Raw genomic sequence first — 16138 nt, 5'->3', positions numbered from 1 at the left:
CGACCCAAGCGTCAAGCGATGAAGAAAGCGAGGATGGCTTACTGCCCACGTCGCACTCTCGTGATATTGGCGTCGACCTTGACAGTGTGTCCGTCCACGCTCCCTCTGAGGATGGCGAATTGGACAGTCACGAGTCCGACGCAGCCGCACCCCAATCAGTTGCCAGCGATGCTAGGTCAACTCGAGGGGAAGGGGACGCAGAGGAATCGCAGTCTTATGTCGAGGATACCGTTGAAAAGACATCAGACAGTTATTTCCGTCGTTGTTACGGATATATCTATGAGACATTTGGGGAGGAGTGTCCTCCACCTCCCCCGCCACCTCGGCCTGAATCTCACGTGTTGTCGTATGTCAACCCAACAGAGAAACAGACCGAACCTCGTTCTTTGCCTAACTCTCTCGCGCTTAAAACCGCAATAACGAAAGTTCAGAACGAGATTGCGGGGAACAATGCTAACACCCTGCCATTACCTATTGGTAAGTTACCGGCAGCGTCCCACCTCATGCGCAATAAAAGATATAAGACGCATGACTCATTATTCACAGCCGGCCTCCCTAAATTGGATGCAGATGCCGGTAAGGTGGATAATCAAGCTGGTTCGTTTAAATCTGTCACGATTGACCGCGCTTTATTGCAAGTAGTAGGTCAGTCTGTCAATGCGACAGTAAGGACGCTCTCTCATTTGGACTGGCTCGTTGCTCAATTGGTACGTATTGCCGAGTCCACTGATCACCCAGACCAATTTTTGGATTTGACTCGAGCCGTGGGAAACACCCTCGTGCATGGACTCGAGTTTTCCGTTCGTAGTCATGCTATGCTACAGTTATTGGAGCGTGATGCGTTTCTAAATCGCCCTTCGGTCCAATTAACTGACGAGCTTAAAGCCAGGGCCCGTGTCGTGCCCTTGGATCCTAAGGCTCTATTCGCTGGCAAGCTCGCTGAATTTGCCAAAGAGGCCACTCAAGTGTTACGTTGGCAAGAAAATCAACGACAGTAGGTGTTTCCATCCATTGATTTGATCTTAGAATGTTTTTATTTTCTGTCCATAGCATCAAAACTGAAGTTTCTTGCAAACAACTTTTGCATTGAGCAAGTTCTATACGGTATTTTCCTTTTAGTAAAGTATATCATACATGCTTAATTTCCCAAAAAGTTTTCACTGATAGTGTCAGTAACAGACATGTCAAACAAAATTCATTCATGATTTGTTCCATAGTTTCTGGAAAAACGTACTTCACTTATCTGTGTAACAAATATATTTCGGCCATATTCTTTAAAACAAACAACTCTCACCCATAATTATATGACAATAAATTCTATAATTAAATTTCACTAGTATAACAAACACGTTTTGATATGTTCTGTTAAGAACAAGTTCAATTTCTATAAGAAACATAATTGTGAAACAAACAATGCTATCCATAATTTCTGCAACAAATATACCCTGTTCTGTAACAATTACCCTGTTCTGTTCTGTTCTTAATAAGTTTAACCCATAGTTCCTGTTTCAAACAAGTCGCCTATTATATTTCTGCAACAGACAAGCCTCACATGCTGTATTAAAGAAACAAGTTTCACCATTGCATTATTTTTTTGTAAAAAATGAACTAAAATCCCGCAGTTTCATAAATGGGCACATGTGCAAATCTTGTTTGTAATACAGAAATTTATATTCCATTCCGCATCTAAAGCTTTGTTTCTTCATATTGACAGATGATGTGTGGTTGATTGTTCATCATGACTCTACTCCACTGTCTGCCTTGCACCAGGAGAGACTACAGTCTGCAATTCAAATCTCTGATAAGGAATCAAATGGAATAGGGTCAAGGGTCATCGATGTCATCACATATTGAGTTATTCATGGTTGAGCAAACAATTGGAACAGGGTCAAAGGTCATTGATGTCATCACATATTGAGTTTGTTATTCAATGCGGCTGCAGATTCAGTATTTTCGGGGGCAACCAATCAGCCGATTTTGAGAATTGGCGACTTGAAGAGCTTTTACACACAACACTAATATATAATATCATAACTTATTATGAACAAAATTATTAATTTATTTTGATGAGAATATAAAAACTGTCTATCTTGATATCCAGCATATCATCTTACTAGTTCCTTTTATCATACCAAAGTAATTTTAGTTCATAACAGAACTGCTACAGTGACGTCAAAACAGTAAAAGTATTTAATAATGGATTTTAAGGAACAAGTTCTAAGCCCGTCAATGCCATTTTTGTTCATATAATTTGCATAAATACTACAATCACGTATGTTTGTTCTGTTCTCTTTCCTCCAATCAGCAAATGGCATATGGATACAGTACCCATATTGAAATCCAACATTTGCATAGAAAGTTAGTGTATCCTCTGCCGCAGTCAATTTCACGTTTATTTCTCCTCAAGCTTCAAACCTGCTATGAAGTGTTTGAGCAAATACACCAAAGAAAGTACAATCAGCATTATCACCGCCATTTTCTGTAAACAGGTCCACAATCACCATTGATAACATTGAGTTTGGGCCGAACCATTGTGGTAGAGGGGTTAACATCAATGCAACGAAACGAAAAATCAAAAACTGTAGTTTCCTTTTGATGTGCAACGACAGACAACTCTATCAGAAGAGTTTCTACTGAAATATTTTAATGCATGCTTCAAAATATTTTTGGTTTAAAAGTATATTTGAAAATATGCAGTGTATACGATAGAAAGAAAACAATTTAAATAATATATAAATGCATGTCACTATATGGTTGTTTCAGTCAAGCTAACAGATTTCACAGTGGAATAGGATTGCATGAAACGGGTCGGATGATTTTATGTCAGTGCTTAATTTAGTTTAGGTATTGTTACTTTTATGGTAGATTTCAGAACTGTTTCTGGAAAAAAAAATATGTGTATTGTGATTTTATATAGTCGCTTTTGATTTTTATAAAAAAATGTGCACAGTGTACCAACCTGTAACCTCTTTTAGAACACCAAAAAACATATATAATTTATTGAAAATGCACCAAAATAAGGAATAATGAGTGATATAGTTGAAATTTTCTTTTAATTTTTTCCAGCAAACTTAGCCTGTTTATTTCTTTAAATTATCAAATTTATAAAAAAAATGATTTTATAAAAGTGAAGAAGATGTATAGAAAGCATGGAAATTTATCTGATATATTTCAACATTTTTCTTTAAGATCTTTGTAAACACAAAAGGTAGAGTGCATTGGTTAATTTCATTTATATAGTAGTGTAGAGCTTATATTTTAAAATGTGTGTTAAATATGTATACTGGGAATAGGAAATACATTGCTTTTGATGTTTGCATTTGGCCTTGATGGTGGGAAATCCTCATTAGGAATGAAGATGTAATTTCATTAGCAGAGTGAATCGCTCTTCAAATTTGTCGAGCGCCCTCTATGGTGACTTACAAAAACTTGAACAGGCAATGTGTTTGCGGGGAGTTCATTTTCCCTTTTTGTGTTGAAAAGATGATATTTATTCATGAAGCAGCACCTTGATAAAACAAAAATTCATGTGCTCTTGACAGTTAAAAAGCAAAGTGCACAAAACAGAATGCAAAACAATCTAACTTCTCTCAGAACTGAAAAAAGTTTGTAAAAACTTCTGGTAGAATTCACTCTCTAGGACAATCATTTAGACCCAAACATTTTTTCAATACTTTGTTAATGTCTGCCTTTTCTGTAGAATCATTTTACGGGCTGTGGAGCTGATGAAGCTTCCACCTTCTTTCTTTATGAAAATCAAAACTTTAACCTGTTCACCCCCAATTCCCAGTAAACAGGTCCACATTCATTATTGATAACAATGGGTTTGGGCTAAACCATGGTGGTGAAAGGGTTTAAGTTTCCCCATTACATTAACCATTGTAGAGGCTACTTTGAATTTCAAATATTTTCATGTGTAAGATAATTTGTTTCTCTAGTACCAAAATTTACTTGGTTACTTCCAGATTTTGACTTTTGATTTCAGAAAAAAGGATATAAAGTTACCTTGAGAAAAGTTTAAGCAAAACTTCAAAATTTTGTGTTTCAAGACACATAATTCCTGAAATAGAGGGTTTTCCTCAAAATCATATGAAAAGTTCAAGGCTCATCTTTTAGCTGTAAGTCTGCTCAGACTTAGTTGTGAGCTTTGCAAAGACCAGGCAACTTGTAATTTTTTATGGTGGCCGATATTTTAAAAAGGAATATCAGAATGGTGAAGGTAGTATGCGCCTCAGAAGTGAAAGACTTAAACTTTTGCTCAAATTTTCCGCAATGAATCTTTTGAGTATTCTCTTTCAAAATCAAGGATAAAATCAGGGGTTACTTTGCAAATTTTGATATAAGAGAAACAAATTGACCATTACTGATGTTTAAAATTCAAAATGGCTACCATCCCTGTGTTAACTCTATGGAAGAAATTCTTGATTTTCAAAAAACTAGGATGGTGAATATTTTTCTCACACTAATAGCTTTAATATGAGCCCCCACAAGTGGTAGGTCAGAAAATAATTGTAAAAGTTTGAGAGTCTGGATATCTGTCCCTGAGGCGCATTCTACCTTAAACCAAGAAATTGCGTGTAATTTGTTTGCAAAGCAGTTTAATCTTGTGTCTTTTCCTCATGCTTGTGAGCCTTTTAAACGTTTTCTGTCAAGATCATCTTTATTTCGAGTCACATCAGTACTAAACATACATGCTGCATTGGTGAACACCATGATATTTGAAATGAAACATCACATCTCTTTTTGTGAAATATAATTATACCATGCAGTACTGTATTTATGGTTTCAAATTCATATCATTTTACTGGAAGGAATGGTTAAATCGAAAATATTGCTTCCTGACTGAAACCTGGAATTTGAATTGACCACGGTACAAACAAAACCATGTGCACAAATGCTCATAGAAATATGATTGTGTATTTCCATATGCGTTTGTACATTGGGGTTTGTTACTACAGACATCATGCTGTCTCTTTGGTGTGCCTTGTCTGTAGAACACCTTTTTATTCCGGATAAGAATCATTGAGTATCGGCAGAACCTATGTATGTACGTTCTTGAAATCCAGCAATTCCCATGTACCTGTATTGACTTTACTGGTGGGAATAATGACATTGGAAATGTTTTTCTGGTATCTTTTGTCAATATAGGTGTACACTTTCCATGGAAACACTTGTTCCACATCTTTTTTCTGATATAGGCGTACACTTTCCAGTACTGTAGCAATTTTATCAGATTTATTTTACTTGACAAAACGGTTAAGTAGAAAATTGGTCTTCCAAATTTAGTACTAACTGAAACCATATTATAAAATACGTATATGCATTAAGAAGCAACTGTGGATTTGTACTGCATAGTAATTTTCTGTCTTTACATTCATGTACACTGAAAAGCATTGAAGCTGAAATTTTTTCTCTGCTTACGTAATTTTCAGCACTTCTTTCAGATCTTGCTTTATGTACATGTAGCCTCATATACACATACATGATTTGTAATGCTATTTATTTGTGAAATGTGAAATGGGCACAAGGAGAACATGATAACGCCCTCAACGTTGACTAGCTCAAGGACAACATCGTCACTTTTGATGGCATTGTCATTAACTTTGTGCTAAAGCAAATACATTTTCATCAGTATATATGTAAGATACTCCTTTTTCACAAAGTCGTCTAGAATTTGTTTGATGCAAAATCAGATCTCCATCCAAGACAAGAACATGCGGCACAGACTTGTGCCGATGATCTAGGTTATGTTTGGCAATATCTCACACGGTTTATAAACATGTTTTGTAATTTATTCAATAGTAAAATTAATCTGATGATTTTATTTAATGATAATAAAGGGAGCACAAATCAAATCAATTTGTACTTTATGTCGGATGACCTTTAGGTTGGAGGTGTATGTATTGTGAAAGCAAATTATGAATGGGTTGTTAGGTTAAGGTATCATGCACCTCAAAACTGAAATATTAAAACTTTTGCTAAACCTTTCCTCAGAAAAACTTCCAGCCATTCCCTCGCCAAATTAAGAAAAACAATATAGGGTCACAGTGCAAATTTTGGTACTAGAGAAACAAATTACCTAACATTTACTGATATTTAGAATTCAAAATGGCTGCCATCCCTATGTTGACTCTATGGAGAAAATAACATTTTCAAATTTGAAAAGACTCAGACGGTGAAAAATATTTCTTACTCCAAGAGTTTAAAATTGAGCCTTCACCAGTGGTAGAGTAGAATAGTTTGGGAAAAATCTGTGAATCTAGATGTTTTTAGCCGAGGTGCGTTCAACCTTTAATACAGCAGGAATTCGGCAAGTGGTCCGTACAATGCGAGTCTGTGTGTAATGAGGAATACAGGATTGAATTCAGCCAAGTTAGTTTATATAAGTCATGAAACTTGTCCATGTGAAAGTGTAAGTCTCCTACGCAAAAAAAAATATTTTCAAGGAAGAAGTGAAATATTGAGCTTGCAAACGGCTTCAAGATAACCTAGAATTTGCTGTGAAGTCTGGCAATATTTTAACATTTGTGTGTGTGTGTGTGTATGTGTGTGTACGATAAAGTAAGGCCAGCCAGTTCACTTTTGTCAAAATAAGAATGTTTATTTTGGTAAATACATCACCAATTCACAATCATTGTTGTATTTTCCAAATAAATATTTCTGATATGGCCTGAATATTGCTTATAAATATGAATACTGTTAATTCTTACATGTGTAAGAAAGTTCAAATACATTCCTGAGCTGTGAGATCCTCTTTTGCTGTATTCAAATAAAGGTCAAATAATGGTTTAAGTACAGTGAAACCTGTCTAAACCGAACCCTGTCTAAACCGGAAACCTGTCAAAAGTGAACCCTCCCATTCCAATAGAACCCTATGTTAAAAGTACCTCTGTAAACCAAAAACCTATGTCCCTGAATGATTCAGTTTAGACAGGTTTAACTGTAATATGTAACTTCAGGCCCAGCTTTCTTATGCATTTTTCCTTCAAACCCCTTCTTTCAATGTTTCTTCACTGTCTCCAAATCAGTCCGGCCTGCTATGATTAAATATTTGACATTGAATCCTCAGAAAGAAACCCTGTAAACTTGTTTATTGTATCAATTCATGATTTTCCCTGTTCAACAATACCGTTGTTCAAGAGATCTTTTCCCGATTATCCCACAATGCATTGCTGAGGCTGTGTCAAACACCGTATACACATTCAAACCAACAAAAGATATTGTGTAGTACAACAGTTTGTTATACAAGAATGACACAAATTTACAATGTCAAATAATGCCCTGTGTATATTCTATCCATTGGCGATGAAAATATAGGTCAGGATGTAATCTGCCATAAAGTTCTATGATTAACGTACCCTGCGTGTACCCTACGGCTAAAAAGTTCTATGCGTAACATACACTTTGTATACCCTGGTTTGCACTGCATCATCGAACTGGTCAAAGAACTATAATACTGGCCTGGGGAACTTTGAAAAAATACTGAGAACATATACAATGTATACTCTGTTTAGAAAAAGACATGGAGTACAGCAAAGTAAATGTGAAATATTCATAACTAGCTGTTCTATTCAAAGCAAGTAAATGACAATGCTAAGGAAACGCTGAGATGCAGAGAAAAAACTCTTCTCTGATTTTCTGATAATAAAAAAAATTCCTTTTCAATTACTGACTGAAGACTAAAGCAATGCCACTCATCTGACTTGACAGTGAGTTCTGATTCAGCTGATTTAGAAAAAGAACTGGAAAGCTAGTTTGCAGGTCAGATGGACTTCCATTCATACTGCAGCAGGAACCACCACCTACGGAATAGATTTGTTACACCCTGGAATGGAATGTAATTCCATCGGAATAGTGACAAAGTACAACATATTATTCATAATTGTAAATGCTTGAATAGAGAAAATAAAATGATTATCTAGAAAATACAGTCTTACAGTAGCTATATTACATAAACTTACAAATCTGTCTTTTAGTTTTGAAAATGTTAAACAAATTGCACACTCAGGTCCTACACAAAAAGATACATGTATATACTTTTTCTGTATGTGGAATTCTCGCAGTTCGCACCTCGAAAGTGAAAGACTTAAACTTTTGCTCTAACTTTCCTCAAGGAATCTTTCAATCATTCTCTTTCAAAATCAAAATTAAAAATAGGGGGTCACCCTGCAAATTTTGGTACTAGAGAAACAAATTACCCAAGATTTACCGATATTTGAAATTCAAAATGGCCGCCATCCCTGTGTTAACTCTATGGAGAAAAATAAAAATTTTCGAATTTCGAAAAACTAAGCCGCTAGAAAGTTTCTTTAACCAAGAGCTTTAAAATGAACCCCCACATGTGGTATATCAGAAGAGAATTGTAAATGTTTGAGAGTCCGAATGTCTGTCCCCGAGGTGCGTTCTACCTTAAATGGTTTGTCTTTGGCTGGGGTGGCAAACTACATAATATTGAAAGGCACTGTGGGTAAAAAGTCAACTTCTCACTACAGCAAGAGTTTGAAATCATGATGCTACAAATACTTTTTTGCACAAATGTTATTGCTGTCACGGCAGAAAGTTTCGTTTGCTCGTTAAACTAGCTGAACTCAATAATCTTTTCATATTTCTAGCCATTTCTGGCTTTATAGTACTATACAACCTAAAACTTACTTTTGCCTCTTTCTTTAATCTTATGCGTTTTACCTGTAGAAATCCACGATACTGAAGATATGGTCGACTACATGAGATTTTTATGACTCACTTAGGTGGTAAAATCTTATTTAAGGTATCAAGAATTATCTGTAAAATCGTGGATAGATGACAAGATTGTGGATTAAAATTACTGCTGATGTGCAGCTTGAATAAGCTCTTTCTCTGATTGGTCCATTTTCACTATTCACAGCCACTTAGGGAGTCTATTTGTATTGTTTTCATTATATTGGTAAGATTCAGCTACCCAATTGGGTCAGATCTTATTCAGTGCTGCACATTAGCCCAAAAATTATTGATGGCAAATCTTTCATGAAAAGTACAAAATCTGAATACTATATATACAATTAAAATTGTCAATAAATACAAATACCATATGTACAAATTTCAAATCATCAACTCTTTCCGTGAGATGGCGTTGGCAAATCAAAAACAATTGGTTGGTTCACTGGTTTGTATCGTGTTGTACATATTGCTGCATTGATGAATGTAGTGACATCATCTGTGTACATACCATACCCTGAAATCATGATAATCCAGATAACTGTCATGTTATGTTAGCAATTTAAAAGCAACATCGAACTTTTTTTGCACTTTGCACTCCAAAGTAGGTTTGTTCACCCCTGATGCCCTGTGAACTGGTCCACTCTCACCATTGATAATAATAGGTTTGGGTCAAACCATTGTTGTGAAAGGGTTAAAAAAGATAGAATGTGCTCAAGGGACAGTTGCACAATGTTCCAATCATTTTCAATCTTTTGTATTTGGTGTGGATTCATCTTGAGACTTGTGGAGATAACTGTTGTCATCATCATAATTTTTTGACGACAGAAAATTCAATTTTTCTTCACAGAGTTGCAAGAAGAATAGCAGCCGTGTTGAATTTCCAATATCAACAAAGTAAAGATAATTTGCTTTTCTCAGTCACAACATATTACAGTAAGAAAGAGTTTTGTTGCACCAACCTTCATGGATGTGACCGAAGACATGATATTTAGGTTTGACGCGTTGTTGAACAGTGTTTAACAACTCAACACATCCTGCATGTCCGCAGTCACCTGACTCATCTCCATAACCTGCGTAAGAATACACACAGTGAATCTTGTTACCATGGCTACAGGTACTGTAATGGTATGATTCAAAGATGTGACAGTCAAGCTCCACTTGATGTAATTTCCGTATTTTTTACTCTGTTTGTACAATATACTTCCTTGTTTTACTCCTAAAATTATACATCATTTGTCACTTTAAATTTCTTACATCAATGACTTCTATATATTTATAAAAATTATTTGCAATGAAAAATGCAGCAGTATAAAAGCTCAAATAATGGACATATGAGTGTAAAAAGGTCAATACCAAATCCTAGCCATGGATGATGACCCTGTAGTGTGACATTGCATATTATACAACTACATAGTGTTGACAAGGCTAAGGCCATTTTATTTCAGTGTGTTTTAGGTGGAGGAAGACGTGTTTGTTTTACACAACAAAAATAATCATTGGAAATGTCAAACATTACAGCTATTGTCTGTATGTTCTACCGTTTTCTTTTTACTTTTTAGAGACATGCCCCTAATACATGCTTACACTTACCGACAGGTGGGGTATGCGTCAACAGGATGTCGACATTGTCTGGAATTTTTTCCCATTTTTTCAGCAGATCTGCACCCCTATTCAAATTGAATGCCCCTGATCGATACTTTGGCTGCCTGATATATGCAAAAGGATACACAGAGAATTACAAACTGACACAGACAAAAATAAATAAATAAATAAATAAATAAATAAAAACAGAAGTCAGACTTTTCTCTGTGATCTCTGCATGTGGTATACCTTTCACATCACCTACTTTTCCATTATTCACATTACACTAATCCAGTTGCCATCCATACTGTGTATACTTGTGTTAAAAAAATCAGCGTTTTTGACAAACACTCTGAATCTTTTGATTGAACCATCACCAGTACAGAAAATACAGTACCTTCAGACACTGATGTTATAGTGAATTTGCCTTGTTACGGTGAAATTTGAGGATACATCTTCTATATCTTCAGAAAAAAAGTTGGAACCAGTAAGTATCCAAGTTACATCACCTATCTCATCATCAAATTGATGCTGCAATTTCACATAAAAATACATAATTTACAGATGTAGCTATCAAACTTACCAAGGAGAACCATATATCTTGAAGCCACAAATGTCCACTGCTTATCTTCTAAGTATGTACAGTTGGTCAAAAATGACAAAAATGTTTTCTTGTCGAAATTGCGTTTCCCACCAGACAGTTTTCTGAATCCCTTGAGTTGAGAGGACATGGCAGGATCAAGGCCAAGTTCATGGTTGCCAGCTATCACAAGTTTATGGGGATGTGGAAGGGTTCCTGTAAGAGTTATTTTGATTGGTTATCAAGGATGCTGTGAAGGCTTCTTATAAGAATTATTGTCATTGGCTAACTATGACACCTGCAAGAGTTTCTGCACATACGGAGAGGGGAACACTCTAGTGTTTGTGATTCTTGTAAAAGTTATTGTAATTGGCTGACAATGATGCCTATACAACAGTTCTTGTAAGGATTATTGTCATCGGCTACCAATCATGCCCAAAAAGAGCTTCTGTTCAATCAATAGAGCGGAACACTCTACTGTGTATGGCTCTTGTACGACGGAAGCAAATAACCCAAAAGTTACCGATATTTGAAATTCAAAATAGAGTGTACTCCATTCAAACGTTAATTCTATGGGGAAAGATTATGAGGTTATTGCAAAAATACTGCAAAGTTAAAATGCACATAGATATTATGGGGACCAATTTAACTCGACTTTCTCTCCCAAGTGATTATATATTTACTCATTATCTCTGTTTTTGATCATTTCAGTTTTACTTTTCTTTTTGCTTGTGTAATGCTCCAATGGATACAATGTCTGAAATAAACTTCAATAATTATTACAAGGTATTCCAAGAAGGAAAGGGAAAGTCAGACAAAAATGTTTGACACTGCATGAAAATGGTCACTACTCGGCTCATTTTCACACCCAGGTTATGCATGTATGGCAAGGCGAAAGAAAAACAGTTTCTACAGCGGGTTTCAATCCAGTGCCACAACTGCGTATGGATCGAGACAAACACATTGTATGCACAATGTAAACAATTAGTTTGGGTATCACCACACATTTCAAAGTCACCGACTCATTGATTCGTTACAGTAAACCAGCATAGGACAACTCTGTCTAGACCAGTAGCTGAACAGTTGATTGCACTTGATCGACAATGTAGCTTTTTAGTAACAATCACAGCTGAAAGTTAGAAGATGTTTGCTGAAGCTAAAACTGTCTCAAACACAGAGTCGTGGCACTGAACTGAAACCCACCATATTTGTTTACAAAATGCATGAACACAGCAGCATGCACTTACTGTACACATAACCTACCTAACCATTTGTTGAATTTTTCAAATTCTTCGTCTTTTGAATGAGACGTAAAATCCCCAGCATGCAGTAGGACATCACCTGGCGGCACTTCACACATTTTATCTGTGCGAGAGTGTGTGTCCGATACGCATACGAAACGAGTGAAACCTACAACAAGGGAAGTCCATACAGACATCATGGTTATGGGCTGAAATCAATCAAAATGAAAATATGTGCAATTCTCAAATAATGCACTAGCTGCTGCTGATATTGGATGAGTCACAGTCCCTCTATCCACAGAGACTGTGGATGAGTAAACATGACTGATTATACTGCCTCTTGAAATTTGGATTTACCAGTTAACTTTAATGTATCCTAAACTTTAATGTAACTATGATAAAAGGTAGTGATTTTGCATTATAAACTCTGCTATTGAAATCGTTCGTTCTCTTGGGAGACCAATCAATAGCAAGGCAATTCATGGAAAATCTCACAGTTGCTCTACTTTCTACATTTGTCGTACACTTTTCAGTCACTCAGTTTTCTTAGTTTGTGATACTTGTTTGATAATGTTCCTGTTTAAACATTTGTAAATTGTCTTTTTTTATTTGTTTCTCTTTTCTTTTCACTGTACATTGCTAGACTCCATTTGTTGTTTTGTTTGTTTGTTATCCAGCCTGAGGCCCCTGTGGCCAAACGCAAAGAATTTATCCATGTACATGTATGTCAATCATCCGAAACATGTCCTTTAATTTCCGGATTTTATGTGGCTCATAAGCAATCCAGAATTTGGGAATCGAAGGATAAGGAGTGGTAGAATTTTCCAGGAATAATTTTGGCAAGTGAGGTTATAAGACTTCAGAACAACAATACCTTCTTGTTTAGGTTCTTTTGGATTCTGAACTTTTACTTCCTTGTACTTTCGTTTCTGCTTGATTGCTTTCCATGCTTTTCCGGGACTTCTGCTTTGTTCATGTACACTGATTGGTCCACTTTCTTCTTGCTCTGCCATCTGCTGCACAATCTATCATTTTTAAATCATATTTCAAAATTATTGAAAAATGTATTTTACCAACATTACCGTACATATATGCCTGTTACAAGATTTGGTTCTGTGTTCATTCTATGCTGAATATGACACTTAAGGTAATATGCACCTCGAAAGTGAAAGACTTAAACTTTTGCTCTAACTTTCCTCGAGGGATCTTTCAATCATTCTCTTTCAAAATAACGAATAAAAACAGGGGGTCACCATGCAAATTTTGGTACTAGAGAAACAAATTACCCAAGATTTACCGATATTAGAAATTCAAATGGCCGCCATCCCAATGTTAACTCTATGGAGAAAAATAAAAATTTTCGAATTTCGAAAAACTAAGCCAGTGAAAAGTTTTCTTTCACCAAAAGCTTTAAAATGAACCCCCACATGTGGTATATCAGAAGAGAATTGTAAAAGTTTGAGAGTCCGAATGTCTGTCCCCGAGGTGCTTTTTCAGAATCAATACAGGAAAACTGACCTGTGTTTGACATGTGGCAGAAAGCACCTTTAAGATGTATGTAAAGTAGCTGCAATAATAGTAGCCTTGGTTGGCCGTGGGGCTTGGGCTTCTGTTGTGCAGCTCGCAGCTTTGGGCAAGATGCGAGCCGCATGACACCCAATTGCCTGCTACAATTATTGCAGCTACATGTAAAGTTATTTGTCCAACCATGATGGCTATACCTCCATGTCTAATTTGTTCAACCACTGCTACCACCATGGTCCTGCCGACAGAGGAATTAAGTGCTGATCACATGGGTTGTCTGAGGATGCAACTTTTATGTATTTAATAATGGCAGCTAGTACAAGCTGTCAAAATACAGAGATTAAACACACTTTCAATGACTATATAAGTAACACATTTTAACTCAGGTTTTCAATATGATGGCAGCTTAAAGGGAAGTGAAATCGCACCTGTGGCTGGTATTTGGTTCAACACTTCGAAGTGCGCCACGGCGTTTGTAGAGCTACCGTCCCTCCACACACGTGGGTGGAGGGACGGTGGTAGAGCTAAGGATATTTCCGTGTATTCAACTGATCATGGAGATACTATTGCCATGAACAGAGGACCTGTTTAATGTTTTAGCTGTGGGTCCATACCCAGACCGTAGCTGTGCCAGTGGTTTTATGACGGGGTTTCTGTCTTTAAAGTGCTGACTTTGACATCGACTTTGGGGCGAAAAGTCGTCAATGTCAAAATCACATCAATAATACCGTCAAAAAACCACTAGGCTATATATGGACACGGTCCCTCCACCGTGATATGGACTATCCCTACGAGTATGGCGAGAGCCTGGGCGAGAGAGTCCAGCTTTGGACGCCATGTACACTGTTTAAATGCCTACCTTTTATCGTTTTCCGACCTGGCAGAGTCCTTTCCTGCACTGTTTACTAACGTTTGAAGCGCATAATTTGAGGCAGGTCACAGTGTACTGGTGGGATCGATCGACAATAGTAGTTGTGCAATACCAAAACATTCCACCTTGAGTTTGTGTAGTGATCGGCTACGGCTACTTGTGACTCACACTTCCGGGTTTGTCAATTTCGACACCCTAGGCAAGTGAAAAAGTGACACAACTCGACGCAGTCACGGATCGGACGGCTCCAAGTGGGAAACTGAATGACTCATACCGTTACTACGAGACGTCACTGGTCCACGACATCAACACGCGATCACGCTGGAAACAGTTGGTTGCTAACCCGGGTTGCTAAGGAGAATCATCATTTGATTATAGCTCTACTTGGTACCCTTATGCGAGCTAATAGGACTCTTCGCATATTGCGTTTTGTTCTCTCATTAATATGCAAAAGTAAATAAATAATGCTGGATTGAGAGTGGAGATAGCATTTTTGGAAATTTCCCAAGGATATTTTCCTCAGCCATACAGAATAATGCAATATAGAAAGTAGGGTGACTAGTTGCATCTGTTCCTGAAACGAAAGGACATTGAATTTCATAATTGAAACGATAAAATACTTTCCCTTTTTTTTAAAAAAACCCCAACCTTTTCAATTTTTCATACCTTGCTAAGGGTAATAATACGGTTTTTACTGAAATATTTAAATGTACTTTGTACTACATGCAATTTATTCTGTTTTTGTGTTGATCAGGAAATTTTACCTGTTTACCATCGCTTTGTTAACTTCTCTTACATGTTTATTTTAGCTACAAGTTTCTGTATTTTACTATATAGGCCTACTTATGTATTTTCGTTATATGCATGAAAAATCCACTTGTTGATTCATTGATTTGGAATGATAAAATTCCAATATAACGAACCGACATGTCCTTTAGGCCCTATTAGGCCAAAGTAAGTAAATTCTTTGTTTTGCGTCCACTCAAAATCCTAAAAGGTACGCGGGTAAGCGGCTAAAAAAAACACACACAGAAAATTTAACACAAAATTTGTTTGCCTTTATTGGACAATTTTTCTCAAACCACATGAATACTCCTGTCACAGTCCTGACACACTGTATGATCACTGTATGCATTTTCATAACAAATGGATCAAAATAAACAGTCATTCTTTGACGTTTGCTTTTCTCTTATTAGGTTTAGATTTCTTTCTTGTGCATTCAAAGTGTCCACATGTCAATACCATTGCCCAGCAACTTGACAGCCTTGACAGTTTGAGGAATGGGTACACTATAACAGTATACAGTAGCAGTCTTTGGTCCTCAAGTTCTTTTACGTTTGTTTTCAAGTTTTCCTGTAATGCCTGTGCTCTGATGGAATGTCATAGTTTTGCTGAAAGGTGTCTGTTTTGAAAGAAAACACCGAACGGAAATGGTAACTTGTAGCCTCCGCATTCGATTTTAGAAAGATGGGGCATCAGAGAGAAGAAGAAATTGATGATATAATTGACAAAATATTCCCTGTAGCTTCCTCGGGACTATCCGTAAAACCAGCACCTTTCCTTTCCATCAAATAAAAGAAAGCATTTCGCAATTGTCAGTCTCCACTCCAAGTTTAGGTGGAAGCTTCACATCTATATTCCTTG

The 16138-nt window shown here is 36.6% G+C and overlaps 2 protein-coding genes across 3 annotated transcripts in view; one reads left to right on the top strand and one right to left on the bottom strand.

Moving 5' to 3' along the window:
• Window positions 1-5855, top strand: part of LOC139121082 (thymidine phosphorylase-like) — a 23980-nt gene extending 18125 nt beyond the window's left edge. Inside the window, exons 1-2 of one of the 2 annotated variants that reach the window (XM_070685709.1) lie at window positions 1-994; window positions 1715-1855. The exon at window positions 1-994 is cut by the window's left edge and continues 752 nt beyond it. In XM_070685709.1, the coding sequence (XP_070541810.1) occupies window positions 1-994; window positions 1715-1718 (998 nt within the window). In that variant the 3' untranslated portion in view covers window positions 1719-1855. Of the gene's footprint in view, window positions 995-1714 lie in introns of both variants that reach the window. The other variant, XM_070685714.1, reaches the window with a different exon arrangement.
• Window positions 5856-9062: 3207 nt separating this feature from the next.
• Window positions 9063-14669, bottom strand: LOC139121075 (metallophosphoesterase domain-containing protein 1-like). Its single transcript, XM_070685699.1, has 7 exons — window positions 14483-14669; window positions 12974-13124; window positions 12122-12268; window positions 10862-11074; window positions 10288-10403; window positions 9657-9767; window positions 9063-9211 (listed from the first exon to the last, which is right to left on the bottom strand). Exons 2-5 carry the CDS (start codon window positions 13110-13112, stop codon window positions 10369-10371), a joined length of 534 nt encoding a protein of 177 aa, XP_070541800.1. The 5' UTR covers window positions 13113-13124; window positions 14483-14669; the 3' UTR covers window positions 9063-9211; window positions 9657-9767; window positions 10288-10368.
• Between the last annotated feature and the right edge of the window lie 1469 nt (window positions 14670-16138).

The sequence above is a fragment of the Ptychodera flava genome, chromosome 2 (genome assembly GCF_041260155.1).
Source record: "Ptychodera flava strain L36383 chromosome 2, AS_Pfla_20210202, whole genome shotgun sequence".
Classification (NCBI taxonomy): Eukaryota; Metazoa; Hemichordata; class Enteropneusta; family Ptychoderidae; genus Ptychodera; species Ptychodera flava.
This window is presented reverse-complemented; position numbering and strand designations above follow the sequence as displayed.